Genomic DNA, 25,492 nt, shown 5'->3' on the forward strand with positions numbered 1-25,492 from the left:
GTTGAGGAAATTGACTATTGGGGTAGGGGTGGCACTACATAGACAAGCATTTGTGTAGTTTGATGGTAGATTGGTACTGCAGTGGGTAGGGTGGCAGGTAGGCAGAATGTGAAGCTATTAGGATGGTAAGAAGTAGGTTGGCAGATTGGTACTTGGCTGGCAGGTTAACAGGTGGTTAGAGCAGCAGGTTAGTATGGCAATAGGCTGGCAGGCAGGTCAAGGGGTAGGGGTATCAGTCCGGAGTCAGGTTGGGTTGGTGCTGAGGGTGGGTACAACTGATGTAAAAGAGAAAGTTGTCTTATATACTGCCTTAAATAACCATCCATGGGGCTTTTCAATCAACAGTGTTTCTTGGAGAGCTGTCACCATCTGATCTGAGAAACACAGGAGACAGTTTAGTGCACAGCAAACTCCCACAAGAAGCATACAATTTATGAGTCAGAGTAGGCCATTTGGCCTATCAAGCCATTTGCCCCATTGAGCATGATCATGACAGATCTAATGTGGCCTGAACTCCACAATCCTGCCGCCTCTTCCCAACATCGCAGGTAATCTTCTACTCCTGTGTTAGTCAAGAATCTACAATATCTTTCTCTGCCCAAGAAATATTCAGTGACCCTGCCTCCATCTCTGTCTGGGGAAAAGAGTTCCAACTATTCGCAATCCTCTGAGAGAAAAAAGTTTCCTCTCATCTCCACCTTAAATGAGAGCCCTTTCAGTATTGAAATGTGTCCCCTAGTACGAGTCTCTCTGCAAGGGGAAACGTATTCTGTGCTGTCGCGTCCTCTCTGGATCTAATATGCTTCAATAAAGTCACCTCTCATTCTTCCAACTTCCATTGCGCACAGTCCCAACATTATGCGATACTGATTAGATAAACCATTTTTTTCTTCCGTATATTGAAAGATAAATATTGGCCAGGACACAGAAGGTAATTTCCCTTCTCCTGTTCAAATAATGTCTTTTTTTCTTTGTTCACCTGACAGTGAAAATGGGACTTTAGTTTAGTACTTCATTCAAGACCCAGCATTTCCAAAGTGCATCACTCCCAGTGGATCACACTGCAGTATTAGCCTAAATTCCCATTCCAAAGTCCTGGAGAGAAAACTGTAAAAAGCCAATTAACCCAACCAATCCTAACTGATCATTACTCCCTTTGGGTCACATCAATGCACCTCCTTTCATACTTCCTAATCTAAATACACGTGGTCTCAGACTGAGGAATGTCAGATTTCAAATGCTCGTGCAAACTAATGAGATCCCATATTATTATTAATTTTAAGCATCTGACATGCAAACATGCAATCATACTTACAAACTGATATTTTACACTGTACTGCATTATGTTCTGACTTGTGTACGAATTGACTTACTCATAACACAGAGTAGAGCTAGAGGAATACAGCAGGCCAGGCAGCATTGAAGGAGCAGGAAAGCTGACATTTTAGGTCGGGACCCTTCTTCAGAAAATGCTGGTAAACCTTTCCTGTACCCTCATCAAAACATCCACATCCTTCTGGTAGTGTGGTGACCAGACTGTATGTAATATTCTAACTGTGGTCCAGTTAAAGTTGTATAAAGCTGCAGCATGACTTGTCTATCCTTATACTCAATGCCTTTGCCAATGAAGGCAAGTATGCCATAAGCCTTTTTTATAACCTTATCAAGCTATGCTACCATCTTTAGTGATCTGTACACCCAAATCTCTCTGCATTCCAATACTCCTAAGGGTTATGCCAGTCACCGCATAATTTCCATCAGTACTCAAACTTCCAAAAAGGCATCACCTCACATTTGTCTAGAGTTTGAATTCTAAGGCAGAAAATTCCGAAGTTGGAAAACTCTCTTGACAGTAAATAGAGCATAGAACATAGAACATTACAGCACAATACAGGCCCTTCGGCCCTCGATGTTGTGCTGATCTGTCATACCGATCTCAAGCCCATCTAACCTACACTATTCCATGTACGTCCATATGCTTATCCAACAACGACTTAAATGTACTTAAAGTTGGCGAATCTACTACCATTGCAGGCAAAGCGTTCCATTCCCTTACTACTCTCTGAGTAAAGAAACTACCTCTGACATCTGTCCTATATCTTTCATCCCTCAATTTAAAGCTATGCCCCCTCATGCTCGCCGTCACCATCCTAGGAAAAAGGCTCTCCCTATCCACCCTATCTAACCCTCTGATTATTTTATATGTTTCAATTAAGTCACCTCTCAACCTTCTTCTCTCCAATGAAAACAGCCTCAAGTCCCTCAGCCTTTCCTCGTAAGACCTTCCCTCCATACCAGGCAACATCCTAGTAAATCTCCTCTGCACCCTTTCCAAAGCTTCCACATCCTTCTTATAATGCGGTGACCAGAACTGTACACAATACTCCAAGGGCAGCCGCACCAGAGTTTTGTACAGCTTCACCATAACCTCTTGGTTCCGGAACTCGATCCCTCTATTAATAAAAGCTAAAACACTGTATGCCTTCTTAACAACCCTGTCAACCTGGGTGGCAACTTTCAAGGATCTGTGTACATGGGCACTGAGATCTCTCTGCTCATCTACACTACTAAGAACCTTACCATTAGCCCAGTACTTTGCCTTCCGGTTACTCTTACCAAAGTGCATCACCTCACACTTGTCTGCATTAAACTCCATTTGCCACCTCTCAGCCCAGCTCTGCAGCTTATCTATGTCTCTCTGCAACCTACAGCATCCTTCGTCACTATCCACAACTCCACCGACCTTCGTGTCGTCTGCAAATTTACTAACCCATCCTTCTACGCCCTCATCCAGGTCATTTATAAAAATGACAAACAGCAGTGGACCCAACACCGACCCTTGCGGTACACCACTAGTAACTGGTGTTTAGTAACTAGTAACTAATATTTTCTTCTTATCTTTGTTCCAAAAGGGCCAATTCTAATTTTAAAATAGTGTCTCCCAGTTCTGAACTCATTCACAGGAAGAAATACCTTTTCTACATTGACCTTGTCAGGGCTTATAAATTTCAATCAGATCATCCTTCAGTCTTCTAAACTCCAGTGAAATCAAGCGCAGTCTGTCCAAACTCCCCTGATAAAACAACACAGTCATCCCTGGAATCAATCAAGTAAAGTAAAGTCACCATTATTTACCAGACCATAGGGCTGCTCTCATTAGAGAGAAGCAACTGTTGAGGGCTCACCTTGCCCATGCAGTGGGAGAGGTTCAGAAGTCCTTCATTATAAGCTCAGCCATTGTGAGAATTGAACACCCGCTGTTGATATCACTCTGTATCACTAACCAACCATCCAAGCTAAAGCACTGACACAATGAGCTCCACTTTTACATAATAACCTTTTATGTGGCATCTTGTCAAATGGCTTCTGGTTCATTTCTGTTGTCATCCTTGTAAATATTTTCTATGCGACTTCCATTATTTCAATGTCCTTGACAACATATATTAACTAGAACAACATGCAGTGCATCAAATTCCAGCGCAGTTTAGTCAAACTTTATTTTCCAATTTTTTTAATGGTCTGATAAGCTCTTCTATAATCACTAGTTATTGGAGTATTTGTACTTTAAGATTTCTTCGTTCTTCTAGCCTATGCAGACTCACACCTCCCAAAAAGTAAGTGAGTTTCTTATCATTCTTACCAATTGTGCTAGCTCACATTTATTCATGTGGAAACTCATTTGCCAATTATTTGCCCATTCCGTGAACCTGCTAATAATCTCTTGTAATTTGCTGCAGTCCTATTCAGTATTGGTTAACCCCATAAATCCACAATTTTAGAAAGTGGGCTTTTGAATCCAAGTCAAAACTGTGAAGTTAAAACCCCTCTTCCCAACATTTGTCACCCAAAATAACTACTTTTTACTCACAATCTCTGCATTCTGTCTTGAAGCAAATTAGTGATCTGCACCATTATTTATCTCTTGAATCCACATTCTCTGACTTTGTTCATTAGTCTATTAAATGGCACTACAGCCTATGATGTAAATTCTATTCCCAATTATGTTCCCTCCCTCTCCTGAAATATAAGAAATATCTGATAACAGTAACTATCCAGCTATTTCACCTTTTTCTAATGAATTATTAAATAAAAACAGTAACGTCTCTGCTACCTATTCCCCAGATTCTTTGCAATTTCACAGATGTCATCTATTCAAACCAGATGTTTTATCTTGTTTTGTTTGTTTAGCTTGTTCAATGCATCTGGCTTTTATTTTAAATAACTTACCTCATTACTCACCTCACGTTCAAAGGCACGCCTACTTGGTCCATCCTCTTTAAATCCTGACACAAAATAATTATTTAGTTGTTCTGCTATCTCTCTGTTGTTACCTGTTATATCCAGTTTATGCCATAATGGTCCTACTCCCATCACAACTTTCCCTTTTATTCATGTACCTGTAATAATAAAATATTTTACTATTGTCTTTACATTCCTCAATAATTTAACTTCGTCATTCCTCTTTATCTGCTCATTTTTTTGCTTCTCTCTTAATCTCTCCTATTATCTTTTATCATGATCTCCTTTGTTCTCTCTGTATTTTATATATGGTTCTTCCCTTATCATCAATTGTTCCCTTACGCCTTTACTCAATCATGGAGATTCAGTAGTGCTCAATTTATTTTTTCTTTTTAGTGGAAAATATTTTCTGTTAAACACATTAGAACATATGGCATTGCTTAAATGATTGCCTTTGTATTTCTATATCATTGTTTTACTGGTAATTTTGCTCATTTTACTTTCCCAAATCTATTCTAGGCTTCTCAAAGGCAGATTTTCTCCAATCTATTAACCTAATTTTCGTCACACTTAATTGAGTTTCAGCATTATGGAGTATCATTCTTTCAGAATAGCTTTTCAAAATTACGATATTTTAATTCAATTTTTTTCTTTCATCTGAGAAAGGTATTTTAGTCATATTTCAATGTTGATCTTAATCCTGTTTTCTTTCGTATAAATGATTTTAAAGTGAATTATAATCCAAGCTTTTTACTTTACGGTACACTGTCTGTGAGAATTCTTCAATCAGATTGGTTGATCAGCTTGCTTGATGGCTTTGTTGTTATCACACAGCATAGATCCCCTGTAGTTGGCACCCAGATTCAAAGCTACAATGGGATCAGGGAAACTGGCATTCCTAAACATGCTACATTTTTGGAGGCAGAAATAACTGAGGCCTGTAGTTACCTTCTGACCACAAAACCCAATCCATTACTCCCAGTGTGATCCAAGTAACTCTAAGTGGTGCTCAGCTTTCTGTAGGGTTCCTACAGTTCTGTTCAATCCTCAAACCATTCCCTTTACAGCTTCTGACTTTACCATTCCTAGATGTTAAGCGTAATGATTCTGATGAGGTCAGCCAGGTGGATTTGTGTTGCTAATCTGGTCTATTCAGAGATCCCTCATTGACAAATATAAACAGGAACATCAAGATGTTCTGTTTTCTCAGACAGCTGGCTCTGCGGAAGCTGGGTCTCCATGTGTAAACAAAATGTGGCTTGGTGATGGGTTACCAGCTCATTATTTCAGTAAGGCTTGTGATTAGCTTGAAACTGGAACTTTCTATGCTTGTAAAAGATCTACCCATCCTTTTGAATGTGTAACTTTTCTCTGCTGTTTTGCCATTACTTAATTGTAGGAAATAAATGCAAATAATGTAATTTTAAATATGAAATAACAAATAACAAATTATACTTCTACTGAAATAAGTAACTAATTGATAACATACACCAAAAGATCATGAATTCTCAAAATGATTTTAAGAACTAGCAGCAAAGCTCAAAGTTAATAATCAATAATGCTTACGCTGCAATTTATCATTTTTAATATAAACAAGAAATCTGTTCCCTTTAGATCTCAGTTAAAATGCTGTCAGTCACATTTGAGGTAGGCACTCGTTGTCCTGTTTCCTGACCTCTACCTGCACAGCATATCAGAAAATTAACAACTGCCAACCTACAATGTTTGGTACATTAATCTTAACAGCCACAAAGTTATGGAGTGAGGCTATATAATTTTGCAAATGCGCTCAGTGTAAACTTGACTGGTGAAACAGTATGACCACTGTGATTAATTATACGTGCTTGCCTCAATGTGGCTTGCTCCAAAAATTGTATAAATAGAAACCTAGTTTGATGTTACTGAACAAGATTACGAACATTACCTTGGTTTTTTGGCTATGCATCAGCAGCTCCTCTACTGGGAGTACATCACTAGCATCATTCCCATGTACACAGCTCCTGAAGTAAAACAAATTCCCACAGCAAAATTCTACTCTAACTAATAACAACACATTGTTTTTCCTATCCAAGCATTGCTAACCAGCACTGAATAGAACAGCACCCCAATCCAAGCAAACATACAGCTACTCATCAAGTGTCATTAAAGACTGCTAGAAACATAACATATAGATTGATGGATAACCTCTGTTCAAATTAGCTCAATAAAATAATGAAACAGGACAGCTTCTGACCATCTAATTGAATGTTAGCCTGTGGCTATCATGAACAGAAGAATAACAATGACATATTTCACTCATTTCATTTTGGGTACTGACCAGATTGACCAAATGGCATTTCGCAGTCCTGTTCATTTTGATATCACAAATGAATCACAAAGGCAAGAACCTTTTAATCGGAAATAACGGTTTCTAGATAATCTACATAGACTATCCTGGTTACCTGATGAGGCTGAACTCAATAATTTGTTTTTCCACTTTCTATTTTATTTGAATGACACTTCACTGACATAATGCAAAATCTTTGCTTCTATGTCATGCACGTTTCATGTAAATGTAAATTCTGACTGAGATTTTGAAAGAACAAGTGAGAGAGAACATTTCTTATTATTCTGTGCATCAAAATAGGAAACACAAAAAATAGATGCAGAAGTTGAATGCTAACATGCCAAGGAAATATAAGTTCAGCTCTAATAAATATTATTTTAACCTTCTGCTATTTCACCAAATTCCTAAAACACCTCTAATTTAAGAGAACATTATAATGCAAGGCAAACATCAGAGCAGTGGCATCGCGTTAACAGGAGCAAATATTAACATTCACTGTTGCTTGTGATCTCTGTGAGAGACAACTCAAACATTGACCTATTCTTCTCATTAATGTCAGATAACATTTAAGATACTTATACTGACTGGCAGATGTAAAGGAATGCCAACTGTATTTTCATTTGTTTCAGAATATAAGACAACAGACCAAAGGCAACTGGTGATTTAGAACATATATTTTTGTCAGTTAAGCAATGCATAAAATTCATGAAGCTTACCAGGCAACTTGAGTACATTTACCAGCTGTCAGGTTAACTAACTAATTCTGCATTGAAATGCTGAGAGGAAAAACTAGTTTTTTGAAGATCAAATATGCTATGATCCAGATATGTGCGAAAGGATGGTTCAATAGTGAGTTTACCAACTCAGCCGTGGTCTATGCGACACTAGGTAAAAGCCAGGTACCTTCCATTACTGGAAATGGCTTAAAGGCACGTCATCTGTCAACGCTCATATACATTTACATGGAAGGATCCAATAAAGGAAAAGCACACACAAATAGTAGTCCAGAGAAAAGTGTTAAAAAATGTTATCATGCAAGAATAAATATCTACAATAACATAAATAGTGGAATCAGATTGGTCCTGACATAATCAATCTTTACATGGCACACATTTAATTCAATAGTTTAAACATTTCGGTTTTGCTAATTTGTGAATATTGTCTGGTACCATACCTGGTGAGGCTGAGAACCTGACCACCTGCCGTAAGATGGAGCACCGGACGTCTTGGTGGTTGATGCTCTCTGTAATTAAATAAAATTCAACTTAATAAAGGAAGAGTGAAACCTAGAATACAACTGTGAAATAACTTTAATTCCGTATTTATGATGACTCAGCATCTTGAGAAATACCCCAGTGCTGTTCTTTCGAATACTGAGTAAATCAAATTTTTAATAAAGCAAAATTGCCTGGAGATTGCTTTGCGACTGTTGTGACATGTTGTATCTTGTCTTTTGTGCTTGTCTACCTTTCTAATGCATTATTCCTTAAGCCTTGCAGCTTCAATCTACAATGTTACCCAATTTCATCCAAAAACTGCATTTCATTTGTTTGGATGAAGTACAATGAACAATAAAATCGCACTGCGGTTGTATATTGCCCAACAAATATACTCATAATATTAATAGAATCTGCAAAATATCGTGGATTCTGCCAATGTGCAAAACAAACAGAAAATTCAAGGAATTCTCACCAAGTTAGACAGCATCTATGAAGAGAAATAAAGTGTATGCTTCAGGTTGGCTAAACTGGAACATGGTATAAATGAATCCAGGTTTCAGCGATAACTGAGGCAAGGAACGAAGAGAAAGAAGAAAATTGAACAGAAGGCAAGAGAGTGAATTAATTGATAAATGGCACAAGACCAAAGGGGTAGTAATGAAATGAAAAGAAGGCTAAAACAGAACAGTTATACCTGATCACAACAGAATCATACATTTACTGTCTGAATAAAATAGGAGGAGGGATTATGAGCTGAAATTGTTGAAATATTGGGTCGGAAAGGCCAACAAGTACCATATCAAAAGAAAAGATAATGTTCTTGAAATGGACATAATGCTGCTTTGGTCAATTGATTGATTTATTGTCGCATGTACTGGAGTACAGTGAAAAGCTTTGTTTACGAGCAGTACAGGCAGATGGTAAGGAAAGATGTACAGATCAAAGGTTGTACAAAATACTCAGACAGAGGCATACGGGTTACATTGCACAGGGTGTGTGCGAGGTGAGATCAATGTTAGCAAGATCAGCACTGCTTGAGGCTACAGAGTCCATTCATCAGTCTACTAATGGCCAGGATTAAGCTCTACCTGAATCTGCTGGTACATGTGTTCAAGCTTCTGTATCTTCTGCCTGATGGAAGTGTTTGTAGGAGGTCATTACTGCATTGGGATGAGTCTCTGGTGATGTTGGCAGTCTTTTTGCGGCAGTGAGCCTTGTAATTGGAGTCCGTTGATGGAAGGTTGGCTTCTCTGGCAGTCTGGGCTGTGCACACCACCTTTTGCAGTTTCTTACGATCTTAGGCAGATCAGTTGCCATGCGAAGCTGCTATGCACCCGAACTGTATGCTTTTAATGGTGCATCTGTAGAAGATGGTGAGGGACCTTATGGACATGCCGAATTTCCTGGGCAGTCTGAGGAGGAAGAGGCTTTCTTGTACCTTCTTGACCATTGCATCTATGTGGGAAGTCCAGGGCAGATTGTCAGTTATCGTCACTCTGGGGACGTTGACACTCTCCATGCTCTCAACCTCATTTCCGTTGATGTAGATGGGGGTGTGTTTTCCTACTTTCTTTCCAAAGTCAATAGTCAGTTCTTTAGTTTTGCTGACATTGAGAGAGAGGTTGTTCTCATTGCACCATGTCACATCTCCCTTCTGTATTTTGACATGTTGCTGCTAGATAGCCATCCTGCTATGGTGGTGTCATCAGTGAACTTGTAGGTGGCATTCTTTTGGAACAACACAGGAGGCTAAAGACAGAAAGATTAAAAACGGACTGTGGCATGAATCAAGATGGCTAATGTCTGTAAGCTTGGGTTATATCTGCAGAGTGAATGGTGATCACCAATTTGTGCTCGATCTCTCCAACATGAAGGACATAACATCATACACATGCAAAAGTTAGGAGCAAGAATCAACCAATTGGCCCTATTGTTCAATAAGACCATGGCAGATCTCATTGTGTCCTCAACTCCATTTTCCTTGTTAATTAAGAATCCACCTCTGTCCTAAAAATACTCAATGATCCAGTTCTACCTCCCCCGGGAAACAGAGTTCCAAACACTCATGGCCCTATGAGAGAAAACATTTCTTCTTACTTCCATCTTAAATTGAAATCATAGAATGCTTACTGTGTGAAAGCTGGCCATTCAGCCCACACTGTCTCTCCAAAGAGCATCCCACCCAGTCCCAACCCCTGCCCTATCCCTGCATTTCCCATGGCTAATTCAGCTAGCCAGCACTTTCCTGGACACTATGGGCAATTTAGCACAGCCAATCCACCGAACCTGTCCATCTTTGGACTATGGGTGGAAACCAGAGCACCCGGAGGAAACCGATGCAGACACGGGAAGAATATGCAAACTTCACACAGTCACCCAAGGCTGGAATCGCACCCATTTCCCTGGCGCAGGGAGACAGCAATGCCAACTACTGATCTGCCCTTGTCCTAGACTCACCTACAAGAGGAAAGATTCTTAACTTCCAACCTGTCAAATTCCCTCAGAATCTTATATACTTCAGTAAGATCACCCTTCGTTCCTACTGACCCCAGCCTGTTCAACCTTTAATCTTAAGAGACACTGCTTTTAGTCCGGGTGTAGGTCAACTGAAACTTCTCTGAACTGCATCTAATAGAACTATATCCTTTAGTAAATTAGGACGCCATGGATATACACTGTAACTCAGTGGTCTCACCAATGGTCCAAACAAAATACCCATACCATTTTATTTGATTTCAGTTTTGTCCAACTATAGCCCAGGGCAATGGTTAGTTTTGTGGGACTATCACACACAGTCAAAAAATCATGTGTCATCAGTCAGGGAGCTGGAAAGTCAATGGTCAAGGATGTGGCCAGTCAGCTCTGGGGCTATTCTTCAAATTTGGCTGGTGATCTGCGGCAACTACAGTCCTGGGCATCCATACATTGTTCAGTGAGTAAGGTGCTGTAAGGGCAAAGGAGTTCTTGTTGTCGAAGGAGAATGGGTAGTAAAGGCTGTGTGGAGAAAGCAGAGGCACATGTGGAGGTAGGAACAGGGACTGTGACCTGGGGGGTGGAGATGGTCAAGGTAGATAGTAGTATGTGGAACAGCATCAAAAATCAGTGGTAGGATACGGAGGGTGGGGCATTTGGCAGTGACCACCACTGCAGCATCCATGGGGAAGCATAGTGCACAATGGTTGGTATCAGTAAGGTGTAATTTCAGGTCTCGGGGCAAGGAGGAAAGCTGAAGGCAAAGTTCTATGCATTTGAAAAGATGGGGTGGAAATGGCTTGTCAGGGTAGTGCAAGGTAAAAGGGGAGTCTGTTGCTTCACTGTGAGCAGTGCTCCCCACACCCCGCTCCCCACCCCCCCCCCCCACCCCCCACCACGCCTGCCGCCCCCTTCACTTGCCAATATCTAGGTGTAAAGTGCCAATAGAGAACAAACCCTGGGTGGGCAGAGTCAGCGTCAATTTGATGGGAAAAAGCACAGGGTCCATGTCTGCTGGACACTAGGGCATTGAAGGGACAAAAACATGAAGCATGCCCTTGCAAACTCCAGCTGCATCTAGTTTGCAAAAAAGTCACCATCTATTTGCTTTGCATGCAAAGTGAAGGCGTTTAGGATTCAAGTACTGTTCAAAGACAATTTAGACTGTTACACGGGTTCTTCTAAATTGAACATCGGTGTCTCAATCTTGCAGAGGTTAGTGGTAATGAGTTAAAAAGAGGAGAATGCTGGCCAAAAATGACCTATTACTTGTGACACCTGCAAGGATGCTGCCACGTATTACAATTGAGTTGACTGAATGCATTGATATACTTTATGGTTGGTGTAGGTCTGGGAATGGGAAGGGGGTTGAGGTGCAGCGGGCGCTTCCTTTTGATGTAAAGTGCCGGTAAGAGCAGGCAATAAAGCAATGTACCGAATATTGAGGAAGTAGGGGAATGGGAGCAGCCTTCTGTGGAGGAGGAGGATAAGGATAATGGGAGGGAGAAAGCTCCCTTGTCTACAATAGAGCTCAGCTGCATCAGGTGCTATGAGCCAAACAGGAGCTGTCTGACACCCGGTTCCAGTCAATGACAGCCTAGCACAGCAAAGTACCATGTGCAATAATCATTGGTCTCATACCAGCATTTGGCTTGCTTTGCTGTGGGCAAACTGCAGCATCTGTTCCTTTTGCTTGTGTTGTATTTGCTCACTGTAAATGAAAAATGATGTTTGGAATTGTCCATTTCCTGTATTCCCCTATTAGATAATGTCAGGAAATGGCTCTCTAGTGGTCATTGAGAATAGAGAATGGGGTGGTTTAGAGACAGGGTTTGGACAGGATGCAACTAAGGTTCGATACACTATGTGGCCTCGTGGTTAAAAAGCAATTAGGGTAAGCATGGGCACGGGAGTGCCAGCTATGCTAGCTATTTGCTGTGAACCAAATGGCTTCATGGCTGCTGTAACATTATTTTGCCGGTGAACAACAAATTTCTGATACTTAACCAAGTGTAAGTGGCCTTTTAGAGATGTATGCGCCAGGGATGCTTGTTTTTTTTGGTTCATATCCTATGAATGGTGAGTTTTTGGATTCAGAATCATATGACAAGGGCACCATAGGGACAGGGAAGGTGGCTAATGAGGTGAGTTTGCTAAGATATGGTGAGGATGTTGCTCAACCTGAAGGAGAAAAACCCTTTTGTGACACTGGATAAAACTGACACTTGGCCAAAAAATAGTAATCTCTCCTCACAATGTATCTTTGTACCAATTTTTGAGACACCAGCAAATTTAGTTGCCTTACATTTGGTCTCTTCAGCTAAGTCATTGACATAAACATGGACTTTGGCTGCTTCAGCATCTGAGGAGATTTGAATGGCACTTCAACCGTTTGTAAATATCAGTGAATGTTCTCACATCTGGCCTATGATGGAGGGAGGAAAGGTCTTTGGTGAAGGTGCTGGAAATGCTGGGACCTGGGACACTATCCCAAGGAACATCTGTGGAGGTGTGTTGGAGCTGAGACGTTTGATCCCCAGCAACCACAAGCATTTTCCTCTGTGCCAGGCATGACATCAACTAACAGCGAGCATGCCCCCTCATTTCTATTGATTTCAGTTTTGCTTGGGTTCCTTGATGCCACACTTAGTCAAGTGTGGTCTTGATGTCAAGAGCAGTCACTCTCACCTTACCTCTGGAATTCAGCTCTTTTGTCCAGAAGATCAGGAGCTGAGTGGCCCTGGTGGAACCCAAACTGGGGGTCACTGAGCAGGTTATTGCCGAGCAGGTGCTGCTTGATAGCACTGTTGATGACACCTTCCATCACTTTGCTGATGATCAAGACTAGACTGATGGGTGGGAATTGTTCAGGTGGGATTTGTCCTACTTTTTGTGTACAAGCCAGACCTGGGAAATTTTTCACGTCATTAGATAGATGCCCGTGTTATCACTGTACTAGATCAGATGGAAAGGGGTACAGCTGCTTCTAGAGTGCAAGGCCTCACAACCAATAACGTCATGGACAGTAGCCGGAATATTCTGAGAACCATGTCCTGATCATCCCATTGAGTGAATCGTATTGACTGAAGACCAGTGTCAGTAATGCTATGGACCTTCATAGGAGACTATAATGTATGGTGCACTCTGTACTTCTTTCTGAGTTTGTTGCAAATGCTTCAGCCTTGTCTTTGCACTGATGCACTACCCTATCCCATCACTGAGGATGGGAATTTTTATGGAGTGACTTGTCTACCACCATTCACCACTGCAGTGACAGGATTTCAGAGCTTAGGTCTAATCTGTTGCTTGTGTGATTGTTTAGTCCTGCCCATTGCAAGTTGATTGTGCTGTTTGGCATTGAATGTTTTAGCTTCAACAGTTGATAGCTCATTTTTAGATGTGTATAGTAATGCTCCTGACTTGCATTCCTGCGCTCTTCATTGAACCAAGATTGGTTGCTCGGCCATGAGGTTACAGCTTGTGGTTAAACACAGTTCTGTTGCTGCTGATGGTCCACAATGCCTCATGAGTTACATCTGTGCACAGTCTATCTCATTTAGGCAGTGCCATACAACATGATACAGCATATCGTCAATGTGAAGGTGGAACATATTCTGCACAAAGACCATGCAATGGTCAATTCTACCAATAATGTCGTGGACAGATGCATCAGCTCTAGTTTGGTTGGTGAGGACAAGGTCAGGTAAGTTTTTCACTCTTGCTAGGTCCCTTACAACCTCTTGTATACTCACCCTTGCAACTATGCCCTTTATAGTTTAGTCAGTTTGGTCAGTGGTAGTGTTATCAATTCACACTTGGTGATGAGACAACTCTCTCAATTTTGGCAGTGACACTCAGATGTTAATGAGGAGGACCTTGCAGTGTCGGCAGTGCTGCATCTCTTGTATGACTCAATGCAGTCGCTGTGAATACCAATATTTATTATTTAGATCTTTGAAAAATATTCTGTTTTTCTCTTCAGTTGTGCTTATGAGGCTTTATAAGTTGACATTCGACTTTATGATTTCCCCTGCCGTGGTCAATGTTATCTGGTCCGTCTGGTTTAATTCCTTCGCGGGGAATTCAATGTGGTTATTTATGTTGGAGTGGCCTGATTAAGTGGCATTTGTGTCAACTATACTGCTGTCAGTCTGGGGTCTGCAGGTCAGACCAAGTAAAGGTGCCAAAGGGTTATCAACCACAAACTTTTGCTTACCATTAGATTCATTTTTAACTCCAGATTCATTAATTTCATATTTCTGCCAATGATGGGGCACAAGCCCATATCGCCGAACCATATTATTAAATTGGAAAGGGTGCAGAAAAGATTTACAATAATGTTACCAGGACTTGACTTTATAAAGCGAGGCTGTATAGGCTGGGATGTTTTCTCTGAAGCATTGGAGGTTGAAGGGTGGCCTTATAGAGGTTTAGAAAGTCATGAGGGGCATAGAAAAGGTGATTAGCAAAGGTCAATTCCCTCAGGTGGGGGCGGACTTCAAAACGAGGGGATATATCTTCAAGGTGACAGGAAAAAGATTTAAAAGGGATGTGAGGGCAAACCTTTCACGCAGAGGGTGGTTCGTATCTGGTACGAACTGCCAGAGGATGTGGGAGATGTTACAACATTTGAAAGATGTTTGGACAGGTACATGAATGGAAAGGGTTTACAGGGATATGGGCCAAATGCAGGCAAATGGGGCGAGTTTAGTTTGGGAAAGTTGGTTGTCATGGATGAGTTGGACCAAAGAGTCTGTTTCCGCACTGTCTGACTCTATGACTCTCAAATACCAGTTCAGTGATACTACAACAACACCACTGCCTCCATAGCCAAAGGAAACACTCTCTCAGTGTCTGCACAATCAGAACAACCTCATGACTTAATCTTCTATCACCAGAGTATATGTTCAATATACTCAGCCTGTCATCATAGGGCAACTTTCTTATCCTAGGAGCCAAACTAGTGGAGCTTTGCTGTACTGCCTTACATGCAGGTAGATCCTTCCTTAACTGAAGTAATTGCCCAGTATTCGAGATGTAGTCTCAATAAAACCCGACACAATTGCACCAATATTTATTTCATCTCCTTGTAATAAAGCCCTACATATCGATTATTTGCCTAATTGTTTACTGTTCCACCATTCTAATTTTCTGTCACAGAATCAAATGCTATGCAGACTGAAAATGAGAAATAAAAACAAAATAGTCAGCACACCAAGTTACATCTGTGAAGAGGAACGGTTAAGATTTCAGAGCAATGATCTTCTGAACTTCTTACATTGTGTTAAATTGGTGCATCTCTTGTCTGACTACACTGAAGTCACTCTGAACACCAACGTTTACAAGTTACACATTTGAAAAATATTCTGCTTTTTTCTTTTGTTGAGCACGTGAGGATTTACAAGTTAAATAGTTGACGCTTATTAGAAGTTAAGGTATCGAATGTTGACACCTGAAAATAAAGTCAGGAACAGATGGGCCAACAACTGACAGACTTTCAGCCTATGAAGCTTTGGACAAAGAAAAAAGGTTTCACAGAGACAAGTGGCTACAACTGGTTTGCTTAGATGAATGGAGAAGGATAAGATTCCTTGGTAAATTCCCAGGTGGAATGTGGAAGGGAGGACAGTCTTGGGTCAAAGAGATTAATTTCATAGTACTCTACTTAAAGATTTATCCTAGTAAGGCTGTAAGAAGAAAATCTGGTTCTTTCTGCAGTGCTCAGTTCAGAAGTAGTCTGAAAAATGAGGGCAGCATCTTTTGACAGTCAATAAAATGTGGAGAGGGAAGAGCACAGCAGGTGAGACAGCATCTGAGGAGCAAGAAAGTCAATGTTTTGGGTCTGGACCCTTCGTCAGGACAGGGGAGGGGGAAGGGGGCTCAGAAATAAAATGGGGGTGGCGATGGGGGAAGGTAGGTAGGGTGGTGGTAGGTGGATGCAGGTAGGGGGTTGTGGATTTGGTCAATGGGAAGGGTGGGGCAGATAGGTGAGAAGGAAGATGGGCAGGCTGTGTCAGGTCAGGGAGGCAGGGATGAGAGGAAAAGCTGGACATGGAATGAGGCTGGATTGGTGAGATTTTGAAGCGGGTAAATTTATGATGAGGCCTTTGGACTGTAAGCTCCCGAGGTGGAATATAAGGTGTTGTTCCTCCAGTTTGCGGGTGGTGTCATTGTGACACTGGAGGAGGTCCATGGTGGACATGTCGCCAAGGGAGTGGGAGGAGGAGGTAAAATGGCTGGCATTCAGAAGGTGGTGTTATTTGGAGCATTCAGAGCGCAGATGCTCCATGAATCGGTCACCGAGTCTGCACTCGGTCTCTCCGCTGTAGAGGATTCTACAATGGCAGCAATGGATGCAACAGGCCAGGTTAGAAGACGTACAGGTGAATCCCTGTTGGATACAGAATGATTGTTTGGGGCCTTGGTCGGAGGTGAGGTGGGAGGAGTAGGGGCAGGTGTAGCACTTCTGCAGTTTCAGGGAAAGATGCCAGGTGTGAGGGTTGGTGGGAGTGTACAGCAGATGAGGGAGTCACAGAGACAGTGGTCCCTATGCTAAGCAGATAGGGGTGGGATGGTCATATCTGTTTGATGGGTGGGGTTGGATTGTAGATGATGAAAATGGCAGAGGGCATTGGATTCGAAGGCTGATGGGGTGGTATGTAAGGACCAGGGGCTGTCTAACCTTGCTGTTATTGGGGGAAGGGAGGGGTTTGGGGGAAAATGTGCAGGAAATGCAGGAGAGGTGGTTGAGGGCATTATAAATCACGGAAGAGGGAAAGTTATGGTCCTTGAAGTAGGAGGGCATCTGGGATGTCCAGGAGTGGGAAGCTTCATCCTGGGAGCGGATGTGGCGGAGGTGGAGGAATTGGGAGTATGGGATTGCGTTTTTGTAAGAGGGTAAGTGAGAGGAAGATTATCAAGGTTGATATGGGATTCGATGGGTTTGAAGTTAATGTCAGTGCTGAGTCGGTTGCCAGAGACGGTGATGGAGAGATCCAGAAAGGGGAAGGAGGTAGCAGAGATGATCCAGGTGAATTTGAGATTGGGGTGAAAGGTGTTGGTGAAGTGGATGAATTGTTTGAGCTACTCAGTGCAGCAAGAAACAACACTGATACAGTCATCAATGCAGTGGAGGAAGAGGTGAAGGATGGTGCCACTGTAACTGCGGAGGACGGACTATTCTATGTATGATATGAAGGGGTAGGCAGAGCTTGGACCCACATGAGTGCCCATTGTTACCCCTTTATTTTGTAGTAAGTGGGAGGAGTTAAAGGAAAAGTTGTTGAGGGTGAGGACAAGTTCCTTCAAGTGGATGAGACTGTTGTTGGAGGGGGTCTGGTTGGGCCTGCGGGAGAGGAAAAAACTGAGGGCTTGTGCAGTGAGACTGAATGTCCATGGTGAAGATGTGGTATTGGCGGCTGGGGAATTGAAACCCTTAAACCCTTAGAGGGCATGGGTTGTGTCCTGAACATAGGTGGGGAGTTCATGAACCTAAGGGGAAAGAATGGAGTTGAGGCAGGAGGAGATGAGCTTTGAGGGGCAGGAGAAGGCAGAGACAACGGATCAACTGGGACAGTCAGGTTTATGGATTTTGGGTAGGAGATAGAAATGGTCAGTGCGGGTTTGGGAGGACTATCACGTTGGAGGCTGCGAACAGAGGAGGTCTTCTGAGGTAATGAGTTATTGGTGATCTGGAAGATGGAGACTTGGTGATCAGGGGTGGGTTCATAATGGAGGGGATGGTAGGAGGAGGTGTCGGAGAGTTGGCATCTGGCCTCAGTGATGTAAAGGTCAGTATGCCAAAGGAGCGCCAAACCCACCCCTCCCCATCAGCAAGTTTGATGGTGAGGCTGGGGTTGGTGTGAAGGGCTGTGTGTTCCGATTAGGGAGATACTGAAATTAGTGAGAAGGGTTGACAGATCAAGATTATCAATGTCACAACAGCAGTTGGAGGTGAAAAGGCCGAGGGAGGGTAGGAGGCCTGGGTGGGGGGGGGAGCTGGTGTCCAGGGTGATGGGGATTGTTGGGGGTAGGAGAAGGGATCTGCAGAGGGTGTGTTGGAATCCCATTCAAAGAAATAGGCACAGAGGCAGAGGCAGCGGAAAAAGGGTTTGACATCTGGACATGTGCGGAATTCATTGATGTGTAGGCAAGGAGAATGAAGGTGAGTCCTGTGCAGAGGACTGGCCATTCATCTTCAGTGAGGGGGAGGACTGGGGAGGGGGATGGTGAATACCGGACAGGGCTTGGGGTGGGGACTAGTGTTAAGGTGGAGCTCCGTGCAGGTTTGCAGACTGCCCATGAAGAGGGTATGTATATGGGACTGGCCACATGGGCAGAAGCCTCAGTAGAAGCAGCATGTTGGTGCTTTTGATGGTCATTCAATGTTACATCTTGGTGATTTGGAAGTGGTGAATGACGATGGACTGCTTCCTATAAAGACTGTAATTCTGTGCAGAGGATGCTGGAGTTGACAACAAGGGGCTATTGGTTTCAGTCAAACCTTGTCTTTTCTTTACTTTAGGTAAATGATGTTTCGTCAATGTTGCTGTTAAATTGTTTATCACAGTAATTCTTGTCATGCAATTCCTTTAAATCAGTCACCAGGAATTCAAATAACTTATCAAAAATGATCAGTCTTTACAGGGATCATTTCACTCCCGACCACCTAAATGAAGAACATCACACTTTCTCACATTATACATAATTCTCCAGCTTGTAGTTTACACACTTAGCCTGTCAAGATCTTTTTGCAGCCTGTTAACGTCCCCTTCACAGTTTACATTCCCAATCGGTTTTGTATTCTCTGCAAACTTTGATACATTACTGTCAGCCTCTTTGTCTAAGTCATTAATGTAGATCACAAATCGCTGAGGTCCCAGCACTTATGCTTATGGCATTCTACTAATTACAACCATACAAACTTAAACACACCCTGTTTATCCTTTCCCTTTTCTCCTTATCCATTACGTACTCCCCTTTCTATGGTAATATACTATTTCCAACCCTATGAGGCTGCAATTAATTGTATGCATGACATTTTGTTGTACTGAATTCCTTTTGGAAATCAAAATATACTGTACTGAAAGTTTCCTTTTCATATGCTATACTATTAAGATCCTCAAAATATCTCTAATAAATGCTAAACGTAACTTCCCTTCCAGACTGACTTTGTCTTGTTATACAGTGATTTTTCAAAGACTTTGCTAAAACTTACGTAACACTAAAGTCTTGGTGAGACTGAGGATAATTTTAAAAGTATACACATTAAAAAATGGCAATGAAGCAGTAGAAAATGACTGTTTCCTGTTGCACACAAAATTCTAGCCTGTAACTATGAACAAGCATAGTCACAAATAAATTCATGCCTATGGTTTTATTCAGGGGCAAGAATTATTGTTAGCATTTTACTTTTATGAACAAAAAGAAGTTCTACCTTTGGAGAAAATCTAGAGACACAGTATGACCCAGAGCGAGTGATTTCTTCAGAAAATTGCTCAAATGCCAAAATCTTTCACTACAATGAGAGAAAAATATTCACTACATCAAGCCTCTATATAAAAGTTCATTAAACTCTAGATGGAGCAATTTGTTCACTTCAAACTGCAGTCTGTGAGGATTAATAAGAAGAATTCCTGCAGTTTCACATGTAATCTTACAAATGGTTGCGCTCCAACTACACTGCATGTATACAAGTTGCTGGAACATAATATTCCACTAGACAGATTCTTGTACACTCCTGCAAGTTTTAAATTTTATTTTGTCCAGCAACATTAAATCAAATACATGCTGAAGTATCTGAATCGCTTCAGAATGAATGCTAATGTGCACTCTTGGGCTGGCAATATCTAGACTCCAAATAGTGAATCTCAGCACAGAAAATCCCAAAACAATTTGCATTATGAGAATCTTGCTGCTGTGCCACTACATTGAGGATATTTTAAGCTTAGTTCACTGATGGCATTTGTGTCACTAATTCGAGAGGTTAATTGTTCAAGCACCACTCCCAGACTTGAATAGGGTGTAGTATCAGAGATAATGGGAACTGCAGATGCTGGAGAATTCCAAGATAATAAAATGTGAGGCTGGATGAACACAGCAGGCCAAGCAGCATCTCAGGAGCACAAAAGCTGACGTTTCGGGCCTAGACACTTCATCAGAGAGCTCTCTGATGAAGGGTCTAGGCCCGAAACGTCAGCTTTTGTGCTCCTGAGATGCTGCTTGGCCTGCTGTGTTCATCCAGCCTCACATTTTATTATCTTTGAATAGGGTGTAGACTGGCACTTCAGTTGAGTCTGGGGAATGTTGTATTGTTAGAGATAATGACTGTGAGATTGCTGTGGCCACCACCCCTTTCCTGAGTGGAACTAGGAAAGCATTGAAAAATATACTCCCAAACACATGATGCCCATTTTGTCTTTTGGGCAGAACTTGAATGAGGGAACAGGAGGAACACTTGTCTCAGAAATATGTTGTATAATATAACCATTGCAGTTGCAGTGTTCTACAATCGCAAACAGCAAGCTGCCTGTTAGCAGAAAAATGAAGGTAGCTTGCCTCATGTATTTAAGTGAGGCCTGATCCCAAATATCTGGATTACATGTTGCAAAGCTGAAATCAACTTTATGAATTGGACTATTTATTCAGAGTATGATATCTTTCATCATAAAATTATAACACTGCAGGTATCATTCAAAGGCTTTGTCAGTAATACTAACACTAAAATTAGCTGAAAATTATCATTTGGCTTGAAATGGATCTGAAAGTTTCCAATTCAGCTTATCTTCACATGTTTGCTAAAATCTACATGAACCATAAAAACAGCCATGCAGGGTAATAAAATGTGCGACAACACAACACAAATTGCTCTCCATGTTCATTCTTGATGATCCAGTTTTCCTGTTGAATTTCCAATGAAAAGTTAAGTGATAAAGAAATGCAAAGACCTCCTAATACCGTGAGCTTTGCAGCTGCCAAACCAGTTTACATTGAGAGAAATAGACAGCAGCTAGTACAATTTTCGAGATTAGTCATCTTGGTGTGCTTGTGATATCTTTTCAGTTCGGAAAAACTCTTTACGACGTAAAATGTTCCTGAAGCCAGGTTTGCTTTAAAAAGCTTCTTAAGCATACATTAGGCATGAAGAGATTAGTCACAGTATCTGTCCTTAAAGTCACATGCATAGTTAGCAAAAGAACTATTTGTTTTATGGTAAAATATCTATACAATGCAATGCAGCCCATAAATTGTTTCCTTAATTTAATCATACAAGGAAATAAATTATTCTCCCAACTGCTAATTCAATTAACTTTACTTCAAAAGCATGTTATTTCCATCAAAGAACACCTTTGAAATTTGTTTTAGGAGTTGTGGACATGTTAAAGACATAGAACTGCTTAGACACCTAAATAAAAAGTAATGGGGTCAACTTCGTTTGACACACAACAGGCTAGAGACTAGTAACTCATGAAAACACATTTGTGATTTGTGTCTGATGTTTTAACCAGCTGGAAACAGCACACTGTACAGTCTCAGTATATTCCAAACTCATTTACAGGGAGCTAAAGCTTTTTGAATTGTGGGCGTCATTGTAACGCATGAAAGACAGCAAGTGAGGACATAGTGAACCTGATAATCTTAACATTACTTGAAGAACAAACACTTGTCAGTGCACCAGGAAGAAGTCCCAGGCTCTTCTTTGAATGATTTCATGGGACTTTTGTACACGTACCCGAGAAGATAAACAGGGCTTCAGTCCAACATCCCATCTGAAAAACTGCACTTCAGCCGTGCACTCAACCAATATTTGGCACTTATGTTCTGTGGAAGGACTTGAACTTACAAAGCTCTGACTCAGAAGGATAGGGCCACCACTGAGCCAAGGCTGGGACCCTTCAGGTGTTGCTATTAAATTAATTCACAATATGGTTTGTTAAGTTCAAACAGAACCAGTTGTACTGTCGCATTCTACAAGCTGTAAGCTTGTGACACTTTACGCAGAAACAAAAATATACTGAGAAGGAGGTCGAAAGGTTTAGAAATTGTGATGTTCCAATTCTTGGACATGGGAGTTACAATTACCCGCTCCTGTTGAGATTGAGATTAACATGCAAAATTCCCATACAACTCTAGCCCAAATGATGATTATACTGTCTGGTGGGGCCTCAGCACTGCTCACTGCTTCTGAATGTTATGGCTGGGCTCTGCCCACAGCAGACCCTTTACCATAGAAAAAAATTCCAAAACTACCCTTTATTTTGTAGGGTGTGCAAACAGAAGCTCAGAAGGTCTACACAACGGGATGTTGTAGTTCGATAGCGTGGAGAATACGGGTTTATTTAGGGTTTCGGAGTGGGATGGCACATGGCCCCTCTGGAAGGTGGATGTTATGGCCATTACACCAAAGCTCTGGTGACCAGAGATGTCAACCTTTGCTGACCAAGCTGTAGAGGACACAACAGACCTCCATAAATTGGGAGATATACTCTGGCGAGTACTGAAGCTGATCTCACATTTTAGGATTCAAGTCATCTGAGGTCATGGAATCTCTACAGTGAGGAAGCAGGACATTTGGCCCATCAAGTCCACACCAAACCTCCGAACAGTATTCCACCACAACCCTATCTCTGTACTTTCCACAGCTAATCCACCAAGCCTCCATATCTGGATGCTCTGGGCAATTTAGCATTGCCAGTTCACTAAACCTGTGCATTGTTGGTCTGTGGGAGGAAACCAGAGCACACGGAGGAAACTCACACAGACACAGGGAGAATGTGCAAACTCCACACAGGCAATCTCCTGAGGGTGGAATTGAACCCGGGTCCCTGGTGGTGTGAGGCAGCAGTGCTAACCACTGTAGGACAGTGTTGCCCACTATTCTGCTTGACACCATTCGTCACTGCAGCCATGGAGTTCAATTACTCTCTCTCTCTCTCAATGATCAATCTGGAGAGACCTGCTTCAGCAAGCACAGAAAAGACACTGCTTTGCATGCAAACTACCTCCAAATGTCCTTTCAGAGCTGATCTGAGTTTTCAGGTAGAATATTCCAAGCTTGTCTCATGTGCTACCTGAACCAATGATCCTGGAATCCCAGGACTGAAGAACGACCCACGCTAAAGGCAAGTGCCACTGGGGGTATTGTGAGCGGCTCACAGGATGGGTTCCCAGGGTGAGTGGGGCCAAGAAGCTCTCTATCATGAGGAAATTTTCACAGGGTGAGAGACCCCACTTCCCAGCTCCTATACAGGTCTTCTGGTAATGAAGCCCGCCTGGGTGTAGTCCAGCCGAGAGCAGAAAACACTGCTCTTAAGTTCCACAGTGATGAGGTCGAGTGTAGGGGGAGACAGACATCAACTACTGATCCCTATGCAACCCACCTCATTTTCAATGCTGTCCTTTATCTTTTGTTCCCTCCTTTGGTCCTGGAAGATTTAACCCTATATCATAGAATGGTTAAAGCTCACTCTGATATAGTTATGGTGTGTATTATAATACTTTGTACCCACCTAAATGCCTCATCATTACTGGTCTTAAAGCTACCCTGTTGTTCTGCTGAAATGATATCTGAAATCCAGAGATCACAGTTATGTTTAGCTGTGCACTGGCACGAGGGACCAGGTTAGAACTCAGTACTGCTTTCAAAGTTCAGCAGGTTGCACTAGCATGGGTAGGGAATGTACTGCCAAATGGCATATCCTAACATTGACCTGAGGAGTCATCTGAGAGAGATTGACCAGAACTCCCAATGGGGAAGAGAGGAAAGCATCTAATCTCGCATCACAGGTAGGCTACTGGTCAGCAAGATGGCAACTTAATAGTATCAATGAGAAGCTGCAGACTCTGAGAGCGACTACTTTCAAAGCTCTCAGACATCTCATTCTATTAGTCACACCAAATGGTTCCCCAAGACCTTAAAGACCAGTCAAAAAACTGCACTGGAATCATCTTTAGGAAACAGCCCATTCAGCTGAACCAATGTGTTGTTGTTTGTTTGCCATTTCAGTCTTAATGCTTAGTGCCTGCTTTAATTCCTTGTCCTTTCAATCACCTATCCAATGCAATCTGAAATAATGATTTAGTCTCTGCTTCAATCACTGGCTCTCATCTTTATCAAGATGTGTTTTTAAAAATATCTCCAACTTTCTATTCTAACTACCTTACTTTTAATTTTGTATTTATCCCTCTTTGTTTAACATCTCCACTTACAGGAAGCCATCTGTTCCTACCCTCTGTATCGCATATCTTTATCATTTTAAACATCTCCAACATGTATACCATAATGTCCAAAAAGTTTGAAGGTTTTAACAAAACAAATCCAAGTATTTATTTTGTTGCATTGCATAGGTCACTGCTTTTATCACATTTTGTGACATTATCCAGTCAATGTATGGTTTTAAAACATTGTGGACATGATTCCCCATAACTCTCTGCTCTCTTTTATTGTCCCACCATCCCAAATATAGAATTATTACTTTAATTTTTAAATCATTCCATTGTCTTAACAATATAAATTTTAACTACCGCTGTTCCTTAGCTCTGTTCCTTACTTTTTCTCTTATTTTCATACTGTTTACAAATTTTTGAAACATTCTCTCTAGCACAATGTACAAACCAGGGAAACACATTAAACGAACAGTCCCCAAAAAAAAGGAACTGAGGTGACAAACCCCAAGAGGCTACCCATAACTGCTACTCCTGCTCTTTTATCCTTTCTAACCAAATTTTAATTTAATATGTTATCACCCTTCCCCATTAACTAGAAACCTACCTCAAAAGTCCATGTAAAACCACATGGCTGTTGAGCTAGCCTACTGCCTGTCTCTGTGGTGCAAATGATTAGTGTGTTTAGCTATTGACTAGAAAGTTGGTGGTTCAATCCCATCCAGCGATAATGAGCTCCCTCACTGTTATGGTGGCTCAGTACCTCACAGCGCTAGGGACCTGGATTCCATTCCACTCCCGAGAAACTGTCTGTGTGGAGTTTGCACATTCTCCCCGTCTCTGCGTGCGTTTCTTCCCACAGTCCAAAGATGTGCAAGCTAGGTGGATTGGCCGTGCTAAATTGTCCGTAGTGTTCAGGGATGTGTAGATTATAGGGGGATGGGTCGGTGTGGAAAATCTTTATTAGGTTTGCCAGGTATGCAGGCTTTTCATTGGCGGAGAACAAAGGTTTCCAATTGCATTATTGTCCCTACATTGCACTGCATTCTTTCAGACCTTTCCCAGATACCAC

At 41.8% G+C, this 25,492-nt stretch overlaps 1 protein-coding gene across 3 annotated transcripts in view; it reads right to left on the reverse strand.

Moving 5' to 3' along the window:
- rbms3 (RNA binding motif, single stranded interacting protein) overlaps nt 1-25,492 on the reverse strand; it is a 1,261,622-nt gene that overhangs the window by 995,536 nt on the left and 240,594 nt on the right. For all 3 annotated transcript variants that reach the window (XM_048556972.2, XM_048556941.2, XM_048556951.2), the window contains exon 3: nt 7,740-7,808. In XM_048556972.2, coding sequence (XP_048412929.1) covers nt 7,740-7,808 — 69 coding nt within the window. The remainder of the gene's footprint in view (nt 1-7,739; nt 7,809-25,492) is intronic.

This window comes from Stegostoma tigrinum, chromosome 2, assembly GCF_030684315.1.
Source record: "Stegostoma tigrinum isolate sSteTig4 chromosome 2, sSteTig4.hap1, whole genome shotgun sequence".
NCBI lineage: Eukaryota > Metazoa > Chordata > Chondrichthyes > Orectolobiformes > Stegostomatidae > Stegostoma > Stegostoma tigrinum.